General features: G+C 38.8%; 1 protein-coding gene across 2 annotated transcripts in view; it reads left to right on the top strand.

Annotated features, from left to right (window-relative positions):
* Window positions 1-22,234, top strand: part of LOC136886299 (RNA-binding protein Pasilla) — a 31,473-nt gene extending 9,239 nt beyond the window's left edge. For both annotated transcript variants that reach the window (XM_067159029.2, XM_067159030.2), the window contains exon 2: window positions 14,911-22,234. In XM_067159029.2, the coding sequence (XP_067015130.1) occupies window positions 14,916-16,319 (1,404 nt within the window). In that variant the 5' untranslated portion in view covers window positions 14,911-14,915 and the 3' untranslated portion in view covers window positions 16,320-22,234. The remainder of the gene's footprint in view (window positions 1-14,910) is intronic.
* Window positions 22,235-24,392: the final 2,158 nt, after the last annotated feature.

Below are 24,392 nucleotides of genomic sequence, written 5' to 3'. Positions count from 1 at the left end.
ATATATATATAAAAGTTATTGAGTGCAAGCGCACAGATGGCTTGACGATAAAAGAAAAGGATGAGGCGTGGGAAAAGTCCGCAAGGGTTTCAATGGGGTTAACAGATACTTTTTTAGCTGGTATCCGCTGTCACCTAACTAAATCATTTCGTTAATTGTCCCACTTCAAACTGTGCTCCGATACGGAAGTTATTAAATATTGTATTGTTGTGTGGTTCATGTTTGTGGGTTACTGTAGTCACGTCCTAGTTCGTGAACCATGGGCAACGGCTGAGTGGCCTAGTAAGTGGTCCTGAGAGTCGGGATACCAGTTGCTATGGAATGGGAGTGGGCATCTCGGACATATTCTGAGTCGTGGCCCTCCTTGTGCTCAGGCGGCTAGGACTACACAATTCACCGGTGGTCCATAACCCGTTAGAGGAGAGATCCTCACTTGGACTATGTGAAAGTAGGGCAGCATCCTGCTTCATGAATTTACCGAGCTCAGAACACTTTAAGCAAGCCTCGGACCTATGGGAGTAATGGAGTCCCACTCCCATTTGACAGGCGAGGGACTCCTTGGAAACAACTTGGCGAACGAAATGGAATTCGATGGGGAGCTATCAATATTAATGGGGCTTATGGAAGAAAGAAGGTAGAACTTGCTGACTCAGCAAAGAGGATGCATCTGGATGTGCTAGGAGTAAGTGATATTCGGGTAAGGGGAGATAAGGAGGAAGAGATAGGAGATTATAAAGTGTACTTGACGGGTGTTAGAAAGGGAAGGGCAGAGTCTGGGGTAGGGCTCTTTATCAGGAATACCATTGCACGCAACATAGTTTCTGTTAGGCACGTAAGTGAGCGAATGATGTGGGTAGATTTGTCAGTGGGAGGAATTAGGACAAGAATTGTGTCCGTGTATTCACCATGTGAGGGTGCAGATGAGGATGAAGTTGACAAGTTTTATGAAGCATTGAGTGACATCGTGGTCAGGGTCAACAGCAAGGATAGAATAGTGCTAATGGGCGATTTCAATGCGAGAGTTGGGAATAGAACTGAAGGATACGAAAGGGTGATTGGTAAATGTGGGGAAGATATGGAAGCTAATGGGAATGGGAAGCGTTTGCTGGACTTCTGTGCTAGTATGGGTTTAGCTGCTACGAATACATTCTTCAAGCATAAGGCTATTCACCGCTACACATGGGAGGCTAGGGGTACCAGATCCATAATAGACTATATCTTAACAGACTTTGAATTCAGGAAATCTTTTAGGAATGTACGAGTTTTTCGGGGATTTTTCGATGATACAGACCATTATCTGATCTGTAGTGAACTAAGTATCTCTAGGCCTAGGGTAGAGAAAGTGAAATCTGTCTGCAAACGAATAAGGGTAGAAAATCTCCAGGACGAGGAAATTAGACAGAAGTACATGGATATGATTAGTGAGAAGTTTCGAACAGTAGACAGTAAGCAGGTTCAGGATATAGAAAGTGAATGGGTGGCATACAGGGATGCTGTAGTAGAAACAGCAAGGGAATGCCTAGGAACAACTGTGTGTAAAGCTAGGAAAAGGCGAACATCTTGGTGGAATGATGAAGTAAGAGCAGCCTGTAAACGTAAAAAGAAGGCTTATCAGAAATGGCTCCAAACAAGGGCCGAGGCAGACAGGGATTTGTACGTAGATGAAAGAAACAGAGCGAAACAAATAGTTGTTGAATCCAAAAAGAAGTCATGGGAAGATTTTGGTAATAACCTGGAAAGGCTAGGTCAAGCAGCAGGGAAACCTTTCTGGACAGTAATAAAGAATCTTAGGAAGGGAGGGAAAAAGGAAATGAACAGTGTTTTGAGTAATTCAGATGAACTCATAACAGATCCCAGGGAATCACTGGAGAGGTGGAGGGAATATTTTGAACATCTTCTCAATGTAAAAGGAAATCATCATGGTGGTGTTGCAAACAGTCAAGCTCATGGGGAGGAGGAAAATGATGTTGGTGAAATTATGCTTGAGGAAGTGGAAAGGATAGTAAATAAACTCCATTGTCATAAGGCAGCAGGAATAGATGAAATTAGACCTGAAATGGTGAAGTATAGTGGGAAGGCAGGGATGAAATGGCTTCATAGAGTAGTAAAATTAGCGTGGAGTGTTGGTAAGGTACCTTCAGATTGGACAAAAGCAGTAATTGCACCTATCTATAAGCAAGGGAACAGGAAGGATTGCAACAACTATCGAGGTATCTCATTGATTAGTATACCAGGCAAAGTATTCACAGGCATCTTGGAAGGGAGGGTGCGATCAGTCGTTGAGAGGAAGTTGGATGAAAACCAGTGTGGTTTCAGACCACAGAGAGGCTGTCAGGATCAGATTTTCAGTATGCGCCAGGTAATTGAAAAATGCTACGAGAGGAATAGGCAGTTGTGTTTATGTTTCGTAGATCTAGAGAAAGCATATGACAGGGTACCGAGGGAAAAGATGTTCGCTATACTGGGGGACTATGGAATTAAAGGTAGATTATTAAAATCAATCAAAGGCATTTATGTTGACAATTGGGCTTCAGTGAGAATTGATGGTAGAATGAGTTCTTGGTTCAGGGTACTTACAGGAGTTAGACAATGCTGTAATCTTTCACCTTTGCTGTTTGTAGTTTACATGGATCATATGCTGAAAGGTATAAAATGGCAGGGAGGGATTCAGTTAGGTGGAAATGTAGTAAGCAGTCTGGCCTATGCTGACGACTTGGTCTTAATGGCAGACTGTGCCGAAAGCCTGCAGTCTAACATCTTGGAAGTTGAAAATAGGTGCAATGAGTATGGTATGAAAATGAGCCTCTCGAAGACTAAATTGATGTCAGTAGGTAAGAAGTCCAACAGAATTGAATGTCAGATTGGTGATACAAAGCTAGAACAGGTCGATAATTTCAAGTATTTAGGTTGTGTGTTTTCCCAGGATGGTAATATAGTAAGTGAGATTGAATCAAGGTGTAGTAAAGCTAATGCAGTGAGCTCGCAGTTGCGATCAGCAGTATTCTGTAAGAAAGAAGTCAGCTCCCAGATGAAACTATCTTTACATCGGTCTGTTTTCAGACCAACTTTGCTTTATGGGAGCGAAAGCTGGGTGGACTCAGGATATCTTATTCATAAGTTAGAAGTAACAGACGTGAAAGTAGCAAGAATGAATGCTGGTACAAACAGGTGGGAACAATGGCAGGAGGGTACTCGGAATGAGGAGATAAAGGCTAATTTAGGAATGAACTCGATGGATGAAGCTGTACGCATAAACCGGCTTCGGTGGTGCGGTCATGTGAGGCGAATGGAGGAGGATAGGTTACCTAGGAGAATAATGGACTCTGTTATGGAGGGTAAGAGAAGTAGAGGGAGACCAAGACGACGATGGTTAGACTCTGTTTCTAACGATTTAAAGATAAGAGGTATAGAACTAAATGAGGCCACAACACTACTTGCAAATCGAGGATTGTGGCGACGTTTAGTAAATTCTCAGAGGCTTGCAGACTGAACGCTGAAAGGCATAACAGTCTATAATGATGATGTATGTATGTATGATGTGTGCAGAACCAGACCACCTAGCAAGTATATCTCTGATTTGGAGGTTAGGCTCACTAATCACCTGAACATTAACACTAACAGAGAAATATCCCTTCCGATTACGATATATTTCGGCCCAAATGCCTCCAGGTGATTGGATTCTTACATGTGTGCAATCTATTGCACCTAGAACAAACACCAGGAAAACGGTTTATTTCATAGAAGTCGCGGATAATTTGCTGACGCTCTTCTACTGAAGGGAATGTTATATACCTCCTTCTCATGGATGCTGTTGCTGCAGACAGTCAACAAACAACTCTACTAACAGTGGCTTTAGAAATTCCAGCGTTGTCTCCGACCATTATGTGAAAATAACCAGTAGCAAAAAGTCGTAATATTATCAGTACCTGCAACATTGGAGAAAGAGGTAAGTTTCTCTTCGTAGGATATTCGAACCTCACTTGAATTTCGTCAACAACCTTAGCAACGACTATTTTCGATAACCTGTATCCATGAAGAGATTCCGCATCCATCAAATTTTCAAAGTCATTACGTCGCTCAACTCTTCTTCGATCAGAATTGTTCTGTAAAAGATCTAAATAGAGCAATTCCGCATCGAAAGCGAGATTCACAGCAGCCATTTTGGAAAAGGTTGCTAAATGCTAATGTTAGCCATTTAACATTGGAAATGTCTGATGTTAACTTTAATACGCAGTTTAACATTTGTTAATGTTAACAGTTGTTGATGAAATGCAAATTTTCTTAAATTGTATGTTAAAATGATTTAACACCTTGTTAATTACTAACATGTGTTGATGAAACTGGGCCTTAATTTTTCAGTAAGCTAATATTAACAGAGATATGACATTTCCTCAAAATAAACTTACAGCATATTAGATCATGTTCAGTACATACAGAAGAGATAAGTACAGAGCAAAAACGGCTGACCGGACACTAGTGTGATCCAAATCCACAACCTTCTGATTTCACATTGGATACTTTTACCAATTAAGCTATGGTGGCCTAGGTCATATTATTTTGTTCTGTTGAGAAGGATCTAGGCTGCAGGTGCAGTTCAGCCACCATCACAACTGCAAAGCAGTTTTTATTCCTTGACAGAAATATGTTTGATTCCATCTGTTCACTACTTATTTGCACTATTCTAAGTAAATAGTCAACATTGAGGACACATTTTGGCCCAGTTAGTCCATCAGCAGAGCCCTGCACGGATGTGGATGTCCGCAAAGTTAGTGTCTTGGTGGATACAAACTGTATGCCAGTGCGGATAATTTTGTTGAAAATTTCTAAATAATGTTGATTTTCACTCGGGTATACTCTTCCTTTTGCTTGTAGTTAGGCGACCCTTGACACTGGTGTGGGAGAATGGTGATACAGAGAGCCTTGAGACCATAAAGTCGTAAATCTGACCTAAGCCTAACTGGCTTCTGCCCGCAGTTAGTGGAAGAAAGGAACAAAGGTCAATACGTCGGTAGTTGTGCAAGAGAAAATCCCTCATAAACCTGTGACTGCAGGGGTTGTGGTGTCAGGCGTATTGTATTATGTTAACAGATCTATCCGTTTCAATATCTTGGGTGTAATATACTGTAGGTAAATACTTATAATATCTGCGGATAACCATTTGCAGATGCGGATAACCATTCGCAGATGTGGATGTTATTTTGTATATCCGCGCAGGGCTCTAGCCATCAGCTAAAAATCACAAATAAACACACTGTTTAAAAATATGTGTCGCTATTGATTATGGCTACATTTGTTTCAATTTTGTGTGGGATCTAATAATGTTATTGGTTTACATCCCACTAACTACAGTTGTTACAGTTTTCGGAGATGCCGAGTTGCTGGAATTTAGTCCCCAGTAGTTCTTTTCCTTGCCAGTAAATCTACCGACATGAGTCTGACTTATTTGAGCACCTTCAAATACCACCGAACTGAGCCAGGATCGAACGTGCCAAGTTGGGGTCAGAAGGCCAGCACCTCAACCATCTGAGCCACTCAGCCTGGCTGGCCCGTAATGGTAGTCGTGATGATAAGCTTTTGGGCTTTTGCCCTGTCAGAAAACGCACATATGATGGAACAAGAAACATCTTATTGGAGCTAAGATGGAGTCATCACCTCCCACTCAGAAGGCTAGCACATATTATGCCATCTAGTGACAAACGAGAGTACCACTTACAATAGACTACTGGTAGAGAATTCTTAAATTAAAACGTTCATTAATAGAGAAGTCTTATTTGTCAACAGATGAGATTTTTTTTCTGAAGATGCAGAGCGAAGTTCTCTATGAAGCGTAAAGAATTTCACCTTGTTTCCTTGACATGCAAAAGCCCAACAGTTTATGCCCGTTACCCACAATAAAATGTTTTGTAAAATTTGTTGTACAACTAATTTTATAAAAATTACAAAACAAGTTGTGTTGTTCACGGTAAAATTATTTTATAAAATATGCAGAATCATCAGGATGGCCATCTATGAACTAAATTCTTAACTAAGATGTGTATGTGCTGCCAAGAATTGAGTTCTCATGCTGTTTATCTTCACCTTCACAACAGCCTGGGTTGTGTTTGGCTGAACTTTTGACACAAATTCGGCAATTGAGTTTTCTGCCTCCCTTCGTGCATTTCTGTTGTGATACATTGGCATTTTAACCTCATACAAACATTAACAGCTTTCTTAGTCCACCCAGATCGTGCCATTTTAGAAGTGTTTGTTTATGTTGACAAACAAGCTTCACAATCTTCTCACTTCGTAGCGCCAGCATCATCATGTCAGTGTCACTAATAGGTTCATTTTGCAAAAGAATATTACGGAGTAGAACATGTCGTATTTTATGAAAAATTTTATGAAAGGTTTTGTAAAACTTGAATTTGACCGTGAGCAACAGAAATTTTATAAAATTAAATTATTGTACAATAAATTTGAAGGAAATTTTTACCTCGAGTAACAGGCATTATTATCATGTCTATTTTCATTATTTTGTTTAGGTGCATGACTTTTAGTGCTTGAAGTGTCCGAGGACATGTTCGGCTCGGCTCGTGCAGGTCTTTCTATTTGACACCCATGGGCGACCTGCATGTCTGAGGGTGAGATGATGAGGTAGGGAGAGGGTGAAACCTGGTGTTGGCATATAGCCTACTCTTGTCAAATAACACCAAGTGGTCTGCTCAAGGTTTAATATCTCCATCTGACAGACAAATCACGTTCAACAGCGACATTTACCCTCACTTTATATTAACACTGTGGTGAAGTTTGGAGTTAAATCTAGGCTTTTGGTTTGCAATCTAGTGATTAGAAATTGTGTGCCACTAATTCTACTACCCTGCCAGCCAACATTCTAATGGTGAACATTTTTTCTACCAACAGGACTCGAACTGGCTAACCGCATTGTCAGACCATATAATGATCATGGCCACGAGCTAGGCTATTTTCATTATGATCCCAATGATATTAAAAGTTCACAACAACTGGTTACTACCTAGTTACTTTCCTCCCAACCAGAAAATCCTATAGGCTGCTGTATATCCAGGCCCTTGTTACACTTGGAAAATAAAAAAATGGTACTCTTCCTATCCATATTGCTCGATGGGGCAAAGAGAAAACGGGAACCGAATAGGCCTTTCCTTTCTCTGGGAATGTCTCATGTGATTTTTCTCCTGAGTAATGAGATGGCACTAGTATAAGGCCCATAGGGAAATAACCAGAGGAATGAATGGAGATTGATTAATAGTGGATACAATCATAAAGGTGTTTACCATCTGTAATTTATTTATTTATTTATTATTTTTATGCCTTTTTATGTGCCGAAGTTAGGGCTCACGGCCCTCTCTTACGCACAGCCACAATGTACAGTACGTATTTACATAAATTGTGAAAAAAAACCCACTGTTTACAGTCTCTAGAAACTACGTAAATTAATGGAGTAAGATAGCATTGTAATTGTTATTTTGTTGATGATTAATACTATCTATATACATCACCTGAATCATACTTGCTCTCATTCACACAAGCTATTCACATACGTAAGAGGATATCTCAACAAGACCGTTTAAATGAGGCTATTGAAGTGCTATTACGTATACTGACGGGGAGATTGTTCCAAAGCTTTGCCCCAGACACCTGGAATGAGTGGCTGTATACAGATGAGTGATTAACAGGTATCATAAGGGTAGAAATTGATCTGGTATTATGTCCATGGATAGATGAGAGGAAGTTAAAATGTGAAGATAGGTTTTCAGGTGTAGATTTGTGTAGAAGTCGAAAAATCAGTTTCGCAGTATGTAGGTTTCTTAGTTTATCGATTTTCAGCCAAGATAGCTTCTCATAATAAAGGGAAATATGTATCCTAAAGTTCAAAGAAAATATAAATCGTATGCAAGAGTTCATTGTCCTTTGAATTTCCATTGTATGTTCTACAGTTGCATCGGTTAGTACATCATCACAGTAATGAATGATTGGAAAAATGAGAGTTTCAATAAGTTTTATTTTCATACTATGTGGAAGAATGGATTGTTTTATTTTTAAGGGGTGAAGAGATGCGTATACCTTTCCAGTGTTCCCTAGAACCATTTTAATGGGTGGACCGCCCTGCCGTTTTTACAGACTGCCCAGCTAATATAACCTAGATATGTGCTAGTTCCATAATATTAATATATACTAGATGATGTACCCGTGTTTCGCTACGGAATTCTTCACTGTGTACAAAATTCTGGGTTCGGTAGTGTACACATGAGTAAGATTGTAATAAATTGCATAGCTGGTAACAGTACCCTAGAAATGCAACGGGAAAGTCACCAAACGTCTTTTTTCTTTTATGTGAAGACTGGATTAGGGAATTTTCATTGTAATGATAGGCTCTCTGCCTACCATCAGTCACAATCAAGTGGGGGAATTTTCATTATAATGGCAGACTTGCTCTCCACCTGTCTTTTTACATCCTCAGAAAGACTGCCTCAGTGGTTTTCCCAACTGAAATCAACATAGGTCATTACAATGACGCAAGTAAGAATGTTGCGATTAAAAGCAATGCTATCATATGAAATACTCGATCATATGAAAAACCACACATTTTCTCACTTTTAACAAACAGCAGTATGCTGCCGAACTAACAGTCCAAAGTTCCAGAGCTGGAATGACCAGACCAAGCTGTGAACACACTTTTATTTGGGGGGGGGGAGCGGGGCCGAAGTGTGGAGAGCCTCAGGGCAAAAACTATGCCCTTTTACTCTCTTTTTCCTAAGAGTACCCGATGAGTTGGAAAATCTCAATTCACTACTCTGGCGGGGGAAAATCACTCTGACTCGGTAAATTTTTCTTCGAAGCCAGAGGAGAAACCCCCCTCTTGGCTGTTAATTTGGAATAAATTGAATGTAGAATTTAATAAAAGTGAAGAGGAAGAAGCTCTTCTTAAGAAACAGCTCATTCCAGGGTTGAATTTTGGGTTATTTAGTGAATTGTGGTGCTATAATTTGGAATAGGTTGAAATTGTAATTCTGGACCAGGTCATAAGTGAGCCTCTGCCATTATTCCGTTAATTGTGCACACCGATCAATCCAAACAGCACATCAGAGTAGTGATCGAATAGCTGGAATACCATGATGAACCAGCGTGTTACGTACCAGCAGTATCAGAAAACGTATGAACCAGAAGAATGGTATGGTAGAGAATTTTCCCGCCAATATTCTGGCAGGCTGTTATCCTCAATACACAGCAGTAAACCCATCTATCGGAGATGAGTGGCAGCATAAGAGACAAAGAATATCACAACAAACAATGGTCAGTGTAATGTTATTGTTGATCAATTTTGTGGGCTTTCGATATTGTAGGCCTTCACGTTTAGTTTTCTTCTGACTCTCAAATACCACTCTTATTGTCGGTACGGTAAAACTGTATAAAACATAAATGATCGGAAATTGTATTCACTATAAATTCTGTTATGTAGTACTTTTTGATAGGACCAATGACGTAGGTATTTATGAATTAAATTTTAGGGGCCTTCTCCTAAAATACCAGTTCATCCAGAGTGAATAACATCGTTCATAGCTTAAACTGTAGTTTCTTATTCCCCGACACTATGTACCGATTTTCACTAAATTCTGTTATCCACATGGGAGGCTAGGGGTACCAGATCCATAATAGACTATATCTTAACAGACTTCGAATTCAGGAAATCTGTTAGGAATGTACGAGTTTTTTGCAGATTTTTCGATGATACAGACCACTATCTGATCTGTAGTGCACTAAGTACCTCTAGGCCGAGGGTAGAGAAAGTGAAATCTGTCTGCAAACGAATAAGGGTAGAAAATCTCCAGGACGAGGAAATTAGACAGACGTACACGGATATGATTAATGAGAAGTTACGAACAGTAGACAGTAAGCAGGTTCAGGATATAGAAAGTGAATGGGTGGCATACAGGGATGCTGTAGTAGAAACAGCAAGGAAATGCCTAGGAACAACTGTGTGTAAAGATGGGAAAAGGCGAACATCTTGGTGGCATGATGAAGTGAGAGCAGCCTGTAAACGTAAAAAGAAGGCTTATCAGAAATGGCTCCAAACAAGGGCCGAGACAGACAGGGATTTGTACGTAGATAAAAGAAACAGGGCGAAACAAATAGTTGTTGAATCCAAAAAGAAGTCATGTTAAGATTTTGGTAATAACCTGGAAAGGCTAGGTCAAGCAGCAGGGAAACCTTTCTGGACAGTAATAAAGAATCTTAGGAAGGGAAGGAAAAAGGAAATGAACAGTGTTTTGAGTAATTCAGGTGAACTCATAATAGATCCCTGGGAATCACTGGAGAGGTGGAGGGAATATTTTGAACATCTTGTCAGTGTGAAAGGAAATCATCCTGGTGGTGTTGCAAACAGCCAAGCTCATGGGGAGGAGGAAAATGATGTTGGTGAAATTATGCTTGAGGAAGTGGAAAGGATGGTAAAAAAAACTCCTTTGTCATAAGGCAGCAGGAATAGATGAAATTAGACCTGAAATAGTGAAGTATAGTGGGAAGGCAGAGGTGAAATGGCTTCATAGAGTAGTAAGATTAGCGTGGAGTGTTGGTAAGGTATCTTCAGATTGGACAAAAGCAGTAATTGCACCTATCTATAAGCAAGGGAACAGGAAGGATTGCAACAAGTATCGAGGTATCTCATTGATTAGTATACTAGGCAAAGTATTCACTGGCATCGTGGAAGGGAGGGTGCGATCAGTCGTGGAGAGGAAGTTGGATGAAAACCAGTGTGGTTTCAGACCACAGAGAGGCTGTCAGGATCAGATTTTCAGTATATGCCAGGTAATTGAAAAGTGCTACGAGAGGAATAGTCAGTTGTGTTTATGTTTCGTAGATCTAGAGAAAGCATATGACAGGGTACCGAGGGAAAATATGTTCGCCATACTGGGGGACTATGGAATTAAAGGTAGATTATTAAAATCAATCAAAGGCATTTATGTTGACAATTGGGCTTCAGTGAGAATTGATGGTAGAATGAGTTCTTGGTTCAGGGTACTTACTGAGGTTAGACAAGGCTGTAATCTTTCACCTTTGCTGTTCGTAGTTTACGTGGATCATCTGCTGAAAGATATAAAATGGCAGGGAGGGATTCAGTTAGGTGGAAATGTAGTAAGCAGTTTGGCCTATGCTGACGACTTGGTCTTAATGGCAGACTGTGCCGAAAGCCTGCAGTCTAATATCTTGGAACTTGAAAATAGGTGCAATGAGTATGGTATGAAAATTAGCCTCTCGAAGACTAAATTGATGTCAATAGGTAAGAAATTCAACAGAATTGAATGTCAGATTGGCGATACAAAGCTAGAACAGGTCGATAATTTCAAGTATTTAGGTTGTGTGTTCTCCCAGGATGGTACTATAGTAAGTGAGATTGAATCAAGGTGTAGTAAAGCTAATGCAGTGAGCTCGCAGTTTTCAGTTATTTATGTCAAAATAAAATAAAGAGGAGAAGTTTAAGGGATAACTTTGTGACAACAATGGCTCTGCCACAAAATAAACTCAGTGTTCTAAAATTGCATTTTTTTAGTAATGTGGAGTCAGAAAACGATGTTCCACTATACCGAAGCAAGAATAAAGTCAGCTCCCAGGCGAAACTGTCTTTACATCGGTCTGTTTTCAGACCAACTTTGCTTTATGGGAGCGAAAGCTGGGTGGACTCAGGATATCTTATTCATAAGTTAGAAGTAACAGACATGAAAGTAGCAAGAATGATTGCTGGTACAAATAGGTGGGAACAATGGCAGGAGGGAACTCGGAATGATGGGATAAAGGCTAATTTAGGAATGAACTTGATGGATGAAGCTGTACGCATAAACTGGCTTCGGTGGTGGGGTCGTGAGGCAAATGGAGGAGGCTAGGTTACCTAGAAAAATAATGTACTCTGCTATGGAGGGTAAGAGAACTAGAGGGAGACCAAGACGATGATGGTTAGACTCGGTTTCTAACGATTTAAAGATAAGGGGTATAGAAGTAAATGAGGCCACAACACTAGTTGAAAATCGAGGTTTGTGGCGACGTTTAGTAAATTCTCAGAGGCTTGCAGACTGAACTCTGAAAGGCTTAACAGTCTATAATGATAATGTATGTATGTATTTTCTCATGGCTAGGTGATGGTATGGACTTAGGAACAAAAATACAAATTCATGAATATCTCTGTTATCAAAGCCCGTACTGTAAACCGGGGTTACTTTGTGACTGCATGGGTTACTTTGTGACAGGTGCGTGCCAAAAAATAATTTCATATTTTGCGGGATATGCATTGATCATCTGACAATGAATAGTATATGTTTTCACTCCCCAATAATGCTGCTACCTGTGTGTACAATGGTAATGTCTTAAGCACTACATTGTTGGCAACAGAGAGCCTTTTTTTATATTGTACTGAGCACGTGATTTTGTGAATAGTGGGAAACTTTTGTTGGCGACAGAAAATGTTAATGAGGTACATACACCAAAGTTAGTGGAAATTTTAATTTCATGTTTCCTGATAAACATGCACGATTTTCATGTTGCTTTGACCTTTCTTTCAGTTATTTATGTCAAAATAAAATAAAGAGGAGAAGTTTAAGGGATAACTTTGTGACAACAATGGCTCTGCCACAAAATAAACTCAGTGTTCTAAAATTGCATTTTTTTAGTAATGTGGAGTCAGAAAACGATGTTCCACTATACCGAAGCAAGAATGTCCATCTCTTTTTAAGATCTAATTGAGAACTACTTGAAATTGGTCCGAATAATCTACGTTCTTGATACAGGAAATGTGGCATTTTCCGTCTAAGCCATGAAGAAGTGATGAAGCACATATACAACAGAGCAATTAATGTAGAAAGTGATGCTGTGAAACAAGCTGTAAGTAAGTTTTATTGAGCACCTGAATCTCAAAAGAGGTAAGGTAACAAATATTGGCTGCAGAAAGGGGAGATGTATAGACGTGCCACCTGGAAGAGGTATGACAGCTTCAGAAATTGACACTGAAGATTAGATTCCTAGCTGTAGTGGCACCAACGGGAACTGTCGCTCAAAGAACATTAAAGACACCCGAAAAGAGGATTTAAGTAAAATTGACAGTGATGACATCCGTACTGAGTTGAACGACAATTCATTGCATAAAGAAGAATTTAATTCTGACTCTGAAGAACTTCCTATTCGTGAAAATCGTATCTTGGAATCCAATTATACGATTGTTGGAACACGGGTAACTGTAATATTCGAAGCAAGTACTATCCAGGAATTGTAACGAAAGTATACAAGCAACGTGCAGTTGTCAGTGCTATGGATAGCACATACTCTTGTCTTAATTATTGCCATTATAGGCTTGTTGCATAATTTACTATTGTACGTTATCTCTTTACACTTCCTCATTCCAGACAAGGCAGTATGCCCTCTTAGGTGAACATTCCTTGAGAACAATTTTTTTCCCCCCTTATATTTATGTGCTATGGCTGTGTTATTGGTCAAAGCCTTGAGATTGTTGACAGTTTCAAATACCTAGGAAGTTAATTAATGCAGAATACAGGGCTGGACATGGAGATTAGAGGGTGCAACAGGGCAATGCATTCTACCAGAGTGTGAGAAGCCACCACTTTGATTCCAATGCCACTCAAATTTTACAGATGTCACAGGACAACATGATTCAGTCTTAACATAAAAAAGATTCAACACACAGCAGAGCTGAATATAAATATTTTATCCTAGTTGTATCTAGCCTATATGTCTGGCACTCTTTTTAAACTTGGAAAGTGTTTTATTCTGTGTATATACTTGATGACAAAATCTTTTATACATTAATTTGGTAATTTTACAAGCAAATCATATCATTCAAGCTCCAAAAACATCAACCAAGTGTACAACTACGAAAATAAGACTCGAACACAGAAGTCAACCGATGAACTGAATAACACGCAAGACACGAACGTTCATGTGCCTGAAGTGTTCCTACATATATTGTTTATATCTTATATATTTATAAGTTAGTTTTAAGTGGAAATAGTGTTTTATAAACTAATTTTAAGACCTAAAGCATATCATTATAGACATACAATTGCATTTCACACATAGTGACACACACGCCAGTTCCCATTTTGACATGCCCCATTTGGACGTGACCAAATATTTGTCATACAGCATTCCCCAGACAATGTAATCTTAATCATAGCTTCATGATCTATATGTGAATGTATTGTTCAGCTGAAGATGACCCTATGTAGGGGGTCGAAACCGGTACTGTAGCATAATAAGTGCAATAAATAAGTATTGATAGGTGGAAGTCCTTTCCTATTTCTGATTGTGTAGTTCGTCAATACGGATATGACCGAGCTCGATAGCTGCGGTCGCTTAAGTGCGGCCAGTATCCAGTAATCGGGAGATAGTGGGTTCGAGCCCCACTGTCGGCAGCCCTGAAGATGGTTTTCCGTGGTTTCCCATTTATACACCAGGCAAATGCTGGCTGGGGCTGTACCTTAATTAAGGCCACGGCCGCTTCCTTCCACTTCCTAGGCCTCTCCTATCCCATCGTCGCCGTAAGACCTATCTGTGTCAGTGCGACGTAAAGCAAATAGCAAAAACAAAAAAATACGAATGTGAAGATCAAAGATTACGATTGAGAAAGGTATTCGATGGTTTCCCATTTTTATGCAGACCAATTTACTGAGTTTTGAAAATAAGAATTTTTCTAATAGTTAATACCGTATATTTCGGGTGACATGCTCTTCATTGCGTTAAATCCGCATCCATAGTATGTCGAAACACGTTATATCGGGTTTCTACTGTGTTTTAGGTATTTTTTTTTTTTTTTTTTAATTAATTGATTTGTTCCAGTTGCTCACTATGTTTTTCCAAATGTTGTTTGCTAATTCTTCGTATTCTGTATTGCAGTAACTATGGCGGACAATTCTGAGATGTCGATGGAGGGTTATGACTCGTACTCATCAGAAATGGGAGATTCAAGAAAGAGGCAGATGCAGAGTGGTGGCAATGATTCTAATAATGAAGGTTCAAAGAAATTCCGACAGTCAGAAAGTGGAACAGGGACATACCACCTCAAGATGCTGATTCCCAATGCTGCAGCTGGAGCCGTTATCGGTAAAGGTGGCAGTACAATAGCTCACATCCAGAAAGAGTATGGAGCGCAGATTAAAATATCCAAAGCAGACGACTTCTATCCTGGAACTACAGAACGTGTGTGTCTGATATCGGGTTCACCAGATGCTATAATGGCAAGTCTCAATTTTATCAATACAAAAATACGTGAGAAACCGGACATAAATGCTAAACAAGCTGTTGATTTTGACCATAAAATCATAGCTGAACGTGAGAAGCAAGTAAAGATTCTGGTACCTAACACTACAGCTGGAATAATTATTGGCAAAAGTGGTAGTTATATCAACCAAATAAAGTCCGAAAGCGGAGCTTACATTCAGATATCTCAGAAACCAAAAAGTGTATCTCTTCAAGAGAGATGTGTTACTGTGATTGGTGAACCAGCATCTAACAAGAAAGCTTGTGAAATGATTTTGGAAAAAATAATTGAAGATCCACAAAGTGGTACGTTACTAGATATAAGTTACAGTGACACGGTGAGGCCTGTGGCTAATTTCAACCCCACTGGTTCACCATATGCTCTTGGAAGGAACCAGCGACAGCAGAGCATCATTGATTCAATAAAGGCAGCAGCTGCAGCCATGAGTACTAATACGGGGGTCACCTTCATGTTGAATTTGGTCAGTCCATCATCAGGAAGCTCAATTTCTAATGCATTGATGGATCATATCCTGTACTCTCTTCAGAAGAACGGGTACACAGAACATGAGACAGCTGAAATTGTAACGGCCATGGGTACTCTGGCCAATTATGGGATACTGGAGATGAAAATGGGGCTCGGACCTTCTTTGCCTAGTTTGCCTGTTCCCAATGGAAACAGTCTCTTCGATAGTTCATCGTCTTCTCTAGGATTCTCTGGCTCAGACTATTATGGTGGGGGTAACACGGATGGGCCTCAACCGTTGCTACCCAGTCTTAATGAATCGAAAACAAAAGAGACTATGGAAGTAAATGAAAGTATCGTTGGTGCTATTTTAGGTCCTGCCGGCACGGCATTAGTTGCTATCCAAGAAATTAGTGGAACAAGCATCGAGATTTCGAAGAAGGGTGTGTTTGCTCCAGGTACACGTAATCGTATTGTCACAATAGAAGGTACGTCAAGTGCAATCAACCAAGCTCGGTACCTGATACAAGTAAAAATCAGTCAAGAGGAGGCTGAAAGAGCAAGACAAAACACCATTTAAGGTTTGGTAAACCAGTGTAATACTAACCTTTGACTTTTCACTGTCATCAGGTGAAAAGTGTATTGTCACTGATTGTTTATAAACCCTATGATAGTGCACCGATTAGAAGCTTAGGAAGGTACAATCCCAGAACAATTTGGCTTCAACATTGGCTTGTAAATGTTGGTCTCAAAATTTTCTACCCTCTTTAATGGTGCATTGGCCATAATTTTACTGTTAAGAACCCAGTGTAAAAATAAAACATTCTACAGTATTACTTCAGGTATGAGGAAACCTCCACTTGGTCAAAGAAGGTGTAGGTTGTCCAATTCAGAGTAAGGTATTATAGTCTCTTTTATCTAGAAATTATATTCTCATGATGTAATTTTGCTGTAGAATGTAATACTATTATTAATTGCTGGTCAAACAACATGGATCTTGAATTGCCTGAAGATTGATTGGATAATATTGTAAATTTATTATGAAAATAGACTACACTCACAAGCATGAACATAGATGTATGTTAATAATTGAAATTTGATGAGTCAGACCTTTTTCATTTTTGGAAAAGATTTTAAAATTTTGGGGACATAGCTAATTTTACCTTAAAATATGGTGCTCATTACATTTCTCTTCAGGGGCACCAAACTAATGTGGGAAATGACAATCATTAAAGTCTGTACATGGAATCTGTGATGCATGTTCGGGCATAACATCGCTCAGGAGAGCAGTTGATCCTGACAACTCATGCTCCCCTTACTGACTTCTAATTAGTCTCAAGAAGGAAGCCACATTCATTTCGTGCATCACACAGATCTACAGAGCACACAACAAAACTCTGATGTGATGTACCTGATGTCTCTTTAAGTTACCATTGTTTAAAAATATTGGCGGGTAGCTTTTTATTGTCAGTATAAAACCTGTTTTATTTTAGCTTCCTGACATGTTTTCTGCTTCAAGACTTAACAGCCAAATATATGGTATCAACATGTTCTGTTTCCCCTTATACTCTATTATTTTTGCTGACTACTCATTGGACTGGCCATCTGTGATGCTTCTTGTGCAGAAGGCTTGTTTTCTCACTGCCACTTCACAGATTCCATGTACAGACTTGACATCTTAGTTCTCAGACTCTTTCTAGTGATCGTGGCTTGGAAACTTTCTCGGATGTCACGGGTGCAAGTTTATAGCCTTTATTTTTCAGGTTTAAGAAAGATGATTGGTGTTTTGAAAGGGCATGACAGTCTGTAGTTATTAACCAGGAATTGAAGTATACAGGATGAATCGGCTAAGATGTTCAAATAACTTGTAAACTACTAAAGTCATCAAAATTCTCTTTTCATTTTCAGTAATGCTATCTAGGGGGTTCTTAATTGAACTTACAATACTTCTTCAGGGTGTCAATATCTGCTGAGATAATGGTACTAACTTTTCTTTTTAACACATTGACAACGGGCCCCGAATGGAGGCTGCTACCCCATGTAGACCGGATAGTTCAAGCCTCCAAGAAAGAAATGACACTGCTGCACTCAAATTACTGTAACTCTAAATGTATTCAAGATATCAACCTCAAACTTAAACCATGTACTCCCTAGGTTTCTTTGTAGCCTGTACATTATGATACTTTTCGAAGCAATACCATTTTTGGCTACGTTTAATAGTTTAAGCACAGCGTAGTATGAATGCAGTGTTTGTGCCATTCGTATACTTATTGTTTTCAAGTATGCTAGGATTACTCTTTACGGCTACTCCCTGTTTAGTGTTAGCCGTTAATCATTAGAAATATCTAATTCACTGTCACTCGGTACCTGTTATAACCGGTCTGTACGTAATTACAATTATCGGTAGCCGTCTGCAACTGAATACGCCGCACCATATTGACATCTGCACTGGAGCTCTAGGGAATAGCTCTACATATCCAACATTATTTTTTTTTAATACATGAAGGTTTAAAGAAAGAAAGATGCAGCGATAATTTATATTCCATGACTACACCGTTTGGAACTCGTAATCTCGCCTACAGTTTCATCAATAATCAAGGAAATGCAAGGTGCAAAGAAGCGAGAATTCTCGTTGCCCGTCACCTACTATCAGCTGAGAAACTACGAGAATTCTCAGGGCTCATCACCCATGTGGCACAGCAGGCCTAAATATTGAAATACTTTGTCATCACATAGGGCACGTTGCAGTGGGTCGTCTTGTACAGTGATTCTCGGTGCATAAGAACACCTGTGTATGTACAAAGTTTTGACGGCTACAAAGATCGTACAATTTAAAAAATACATCAACACTAAAATCTACGATCCCTCTACTCCTCGACATGATTGAAAGTAGTTAAAATTATAGCCAACAGTTAGCACAACAAGCTACAAATGATGCTCATGCGTAAAAACGAAGATCTCAGTGGCCCGTCAGCAACCGCTGGCCACAGTACTATGGAGATCTCTGGGGCCAGTCATCAATGTGTTAATTAGAAGTACATTGTTTACTACACCTCACATTAAAGATATGGACCTTGCAAATTTAGGGGTGTGATTATTTTTAAAATTCAACCAGTACTTCTCGAGGATACAGTGTCTTCAGAGGTGCTTCATTCGCCAGCTGTGGGCTGCCCTGCTGTAACGAATGTTGTCCCTTAAAAGCCCTCACATATCCGTTTTTCCTTTACGTGTTTTTCATGACAATACTAAAATGTTATTTATTTGTTTAGCATATGACTATAGAACTGCATACAGAATTAGAAGACAAATATATAATTTGTGTACAATATATATATATATATATACAGCAGTGAAATGTCAGCATCCTTGTCATAGAAAGATAAAAATCACAGCTTTAGAGTTGATCATCAAGTTCAATCAGCCAGTGGAACAAAATCTGCCTGTGGTCCTTGGTATGAGTGCAGTGGATATTCCGCAGTCTGTTGGGAAGTTCTACAATCACTGTCAGGTGAGCTCTGGAAGCTCCACCTTTGAAGCGCGAGTGCACATTGGCCATGTGTTGTGCGTAACTGGTTCAGTTCTGACGAAGTCCTGCGAGGTAGATCAAATCTTGGAGCATGATTTGGACTGAACAGTCTGAACCGCTCTGGAGTTACATGTGCCCATTGCTTTGCCCATTTCTCACATAGACTAAAGTCTATTTGTGACAGGCCCTTGCCTGTGTTGATTGGTGGGTGAATGGATTTTAGTCTACAGATCCTTAATGTCCCTGTGGACTGGTAGGAGAGTATTGGACAAGGGCGATATGATAGTTACTATGGTCTGTGGGCACAGCAGAAGCTGTCGGCTACCAGAAGAAAGTGAAGGAACCCTTATGTTATAGTGCATGCCCTATCTTCATGGTTAGAGACTCATTCAAATAGGCCCCAGGACTGGCAAATGAAGTACCGTTAAAAACATTCTATTTTTTTTTTTTTGAAAACTCCTTGTCAGATTTTGAAAATAATCGCTTCTGAATTTGTAATGCCCATATCGCTAATGCTGTATGTGGAAAATTGTGTAGAAAAAAAAAATTAACACCATTATCTCAGATACTGACTCCCTGCAGAAGCACTGCAAGTTTGGTTATGAGTCCCTTGGTAACGTTCTCTTCTTAGGACGCAGTCTCCCTACGAAGGTTGGCGATCTAGTTGATTATGATAACTTACGAAACAGTGGCTCGGAATGTTTCAGTGGAAGTTCGTCCATGCCACTGGCACAGGTCCTTCAAGCCAGAATTTCTCCTTCTTCCCCAGTTCGTTTTTCTTCAGTTTTCCTTTCGATGAGGAGTTGGAGAAGTTCATATCATTCACTCTTCATGATGTACCTGAACATTTGCTCCTTGATGGTTGTCAGAAGCTCTTTTTCCTTATTTAACAAGTTGAGGCCTTCCTAATTGATCTTCGTTTGTACCCGGGGTAATCAAAGCATTGTTCTGTACAAGTACATTTCAAAAGCTTCAGTCCACTTCTCCAACAAAGGGCTGAGCTTGGTAACATTACCGTGTTGAAAGTACAGTGGAACCTCGATATCTCAAATCACCTTGGGAGCTAAATTTTATTTCGAGTTATCAAAATTTCGAGACATAGAGAATGCCGTTTTTAGCACGTATAGCACATAATTGAATCACATGTATTTACGGGTTTACACTGAATACATTATTTTTAACAGTATTTAAAAATATATAAACTAACTATTTTACGGCATCACTTTAATTATAATCCTTATTATAGTAACATTTTAGAAGATAGGATACAGTACATGCAGTAGTGAAACAAGAAACATACCTCGGTTAACACCTTTGGAAAAAATCTGTTAGTCTCTTCTGTTTGTTACTGTCAACCTTTCTTCCCTTGACGTTGAAACTTCTCGTCAATACCATGGAGCTTGTCATCCACGACTTTGGGGGTTGCTTTCATATGTGACCGGTAATTAATTCACACCCAAGAAACAGCAAGGCTTCGCCGATTTTCTAATCACTAGAGGTTTTAGTTTTTCGGTTCCCGTCATATTAGCTTCGAGCATCACTGTAACCGTTTTTTTACTTGTTAACTGTTCCTCACAAACCACAAATACGGTATTGCACAGTTAATGTTGCACAAAATTCGAGTTAGAGAGTACTTTTTGCTTCAAGGGAAGAAATGTTTGCTTTGAGAAATTCGTGTAACCGAATTTCGAGTAGTAATAAGAGAAAGAAATACACATAAAGAATAGGACAAACGGCCGGGAAATTTAAGTTACTTCGAGATCCTGAAAATTCGAGATATCAAGGTTCGACTGTAAAAACAGCCTGTTTCAGAGTTATTTGAAGTGAACATCTTAGCCGACTTGCCCTTTATGTTTTCTTTGCATGGACTATGACTGTGAAGTTAACATAATTTATAAAGCACCCCTATTGAAAGTATATTCCTCTTTAAATGCAACTCATGCTTCATTTTTTAATTTTTGCCTGTGGGTGTATTTAAAGGTATGGTGTAAATCATTATTTTTATTGTATCTTTTCTTGCCTATTATGGAGGTAAAAACCATTGAAAAAGACTTTGGAGGCTGAGGCTCTTTTCAGTGGAAGAGTAGTTTATTGAATTCGAAGGCCTGTTGGCTGAGAATGAAGTTATCTATGGAAATCAAACAGTGCACTGTATTACTATCTTTGAATATGTGGGTTTACTCTCAACTTGTCAGTGACTGACTTGTGAAGATAAACTCTCGTAGTGTTTGTATCTTTTATCAAAGCAATTTAGTAAGTAAACTTGGACTTAAAAGTAATAACCATATGAAATGTGATATGATGTACAAAAGTGGTTAATCTATCAAGTAGTAAGTTGCCTTGTTTCAAAGCAATTAGAAGACTATATTTAAGCCTTTCTTTTCTCTGTTTGTATACATGTGTTTAAAATTTTGTATATATTTTTTGAAATTGGCACAAAATTGTAGGAACATAAAAGAATGAAATAGGAGATAGTGTCACCCCATTTCAGTCGCTAACTGTGTCTATTGTAAAAATGTGTATCTTGTTGACATTCTTCTGTTTTATTAAGTGCCAAGAGTAAACACAGAATGGAGTACGACTAGACAAAAAGTATCTGTTAACTTCATGATTTTGTTATGGATACAGTTGTCTGTGTCACACTCGTGAGAATAAATCACTTCTTCATGTATTTCAGTTGCATTTCCTCTGCCAGTTATAAACAGGAAAATTGTTTCATACTATTTCATAACTCAAGAGTGCTGTAAACTGTTGTGTATGAATTCAGAAAGATATCAGTATATCATACAAGATTTCTATAAAAGTGGACCTTCAGAGGTTGACTTCAGAGTTCTAACATGTTTCATAGATGAGGAATTCAGGAAATATGATCTTAAGAGATCTAAGTCATGGCACTTTCTTGATACAGGGTGTGTTCACAAAGCATGCAAGATGCCAAAAAGAAAATAAAGAGAAAGATTTTAGATTTCCGTTTATTTGTTCATTCAATTTATATTAAATTAAATCCTTAGCAAACGCTAGAGGAGTTTCATGTATAATTAAAACATTATTAAGGATACTGGTATGTAAGAATGGGACTACTACTTTTTTAAATTTATATATATATATATATACACACACACACACACACACACAGGTTTTGGTATTACTTTTCTCAGAAAGTACTTAAGTTAAGGGTGTTGCAAACCATGTTATTTTATACCATGAATTGGAAGATATGGTTGAAAACCTTGATTTTAACATTTTAAAAAAATACAAAAACCTGTGTATTTTATTTAGAAAAATATATTTTGTGTTTGGAAGTTTTTTAACAGCTATCACTTATCAGAAAAGTAACACAGTCATTCTTTTTTAACTTAATAATCTTGTAATTTTAGGAGAAAATGTAGGGCCTATGAATGAAACTGTATAATCTAAGTGTATCTAACGAGCAAAATTTATAAGTCAGTTATTTTCGTTGAGCTAATTTTGAAAACCTCTACATGAAATAAGGCAGTGTTACTTTAGATTTAGATTTATCTTTATCGTTTGGATTAAAAAGAATTGTACATTCTGATTTTCTTAACCCTCTGGCAAATGGAAATACTTGAATTAGAACTTTGAAATGTATGTATTCAGAGGTGTAAAATGTGCCATGCTCATATTACAATATCTTTAAAACAATACCAGAAATCAGTCAGAATATTTAATTGGTTAATACATGTATAAAAATACACAGGAAACTGATGAACTGGAATATTTGCCAGGCTGAGTAGCTCAGACATCTTGGCAGGTGCGATCCTCGCTCAGTCCGCTAGTGTTTGAAGGTGCTTAAATACATCGGCTAGGCTGAGTGACTCAGATGGCTAAGGCACTGGCTTTCTGAGCATAAATTGGCAAGTTCAATTCTGGTCCAGTCCGGTGGTTTGTGAAGGTGTTCAAATACGTCAGTCCTGTGTTGGTAGATTTACTGGCACATAAAAGAACTCCTGCACAACAAATTGACGGCATAAGGTCATCTCCAAAACTGCAAAAAAAAGTTTGTGGGACATAAAATCAGTAATATTATTATTCATATACGTCAGCCTCATGTCGGTAGGTTTACTGGTATGTAAAAGAACCCCTACAGGACAAAATTCCGGCACCTTGATGTGTCTGAAAACCATAAACTTAGTTGGTGGGATGTAAAACCATTGATATGGTTGTTAATACTATTATCTATATATTAAAAACATTTACTGAAAACGCCTTTGCACAGTCTGGCCAGCCGTTCTGCTGGACTTAATTTGCTCCATTCTTTACTGGCTGATGTATCCATGCTTCGCTACAGAATTCTCAGAAACTTTGTGGTTTTCCCAATTGAAATCAACATAGATCATTACAATGACGTCAGTAGGAATTTAGCGATTTAAAGCAATGTTATCATATATCAAATAACAAACCACATATTTTCTCATTTTTAACAAACAGTCCAAAGTTCCGGTGCTGGAATGAGCCGGCCGCAGACAGCCGCAAACATTCCTCTGCCATTACTCCGTTAAATGTGTACACCGCCATTCTAATCAGTTCCTCAGAGTAGGGATTGAATAGCTGGAATGTTAAGATGAACCAATGTGTTACGTACCAGTAGTATCAGAAAATTTTTATGAATCAGAGGAAAGGAATGGCATGCTAAAGAAGAGAGAGATCTAACTCCCCAGCTACTTCCTGCCAATATTCAGGCAGGCTGTTATGCTTGGAACGCAGCAGTAATCCCATCTATCATAGATGAGTGGCAGCAGAAGACACAAAGCACATCACAACAAACAATGGTCAAAGTAATGTTATTGTTGATCAGTTCTATGAGGTTTCTATATTGTAGGCCTTCGCATTTCATTTTCTTCCAACTCTGTGATATTAGAGTATCTTATAAATTTATTTATAGTGTAGACTGTAGTTCCTTATTCTCCGACTTTACATACCGGTTTTCAATAACAACTGTTTTACCCATTTTCTTGTGACTCGGCGATGATATGGACTTAGCAACAAAAATACAAATTCATGAATATCTCTGTTATCATATCCGGTACAGTAAAAATGTGTAAGACATAAATGATCGGTAGGGGCCATATTTTTTGGTAATAACGATATGCACGAGTTTTTTTGATA

The sequence above is a fragment of the Anabrus simplex genome, chromosome X (assembly GCF_040414725.1).
Source record: "Anabrus simplex isolate iqAnaSimp1 chromosome X, ASM4041472v1, whole genome shotgun sequence".
Classification (NCBI taxonomy): domain Eukaryota; kingdom Metazoa; phylum Arthropoda; class Insecta; order Orthoptera; family Tettigoniidae; genus Anabrus; species Anabrus simplex.
The sequence above is the reverse complement of the archived record's forward strand: the minus strand, read 5'-3'. Positions and strand labels throughout refer to the sequence as shown.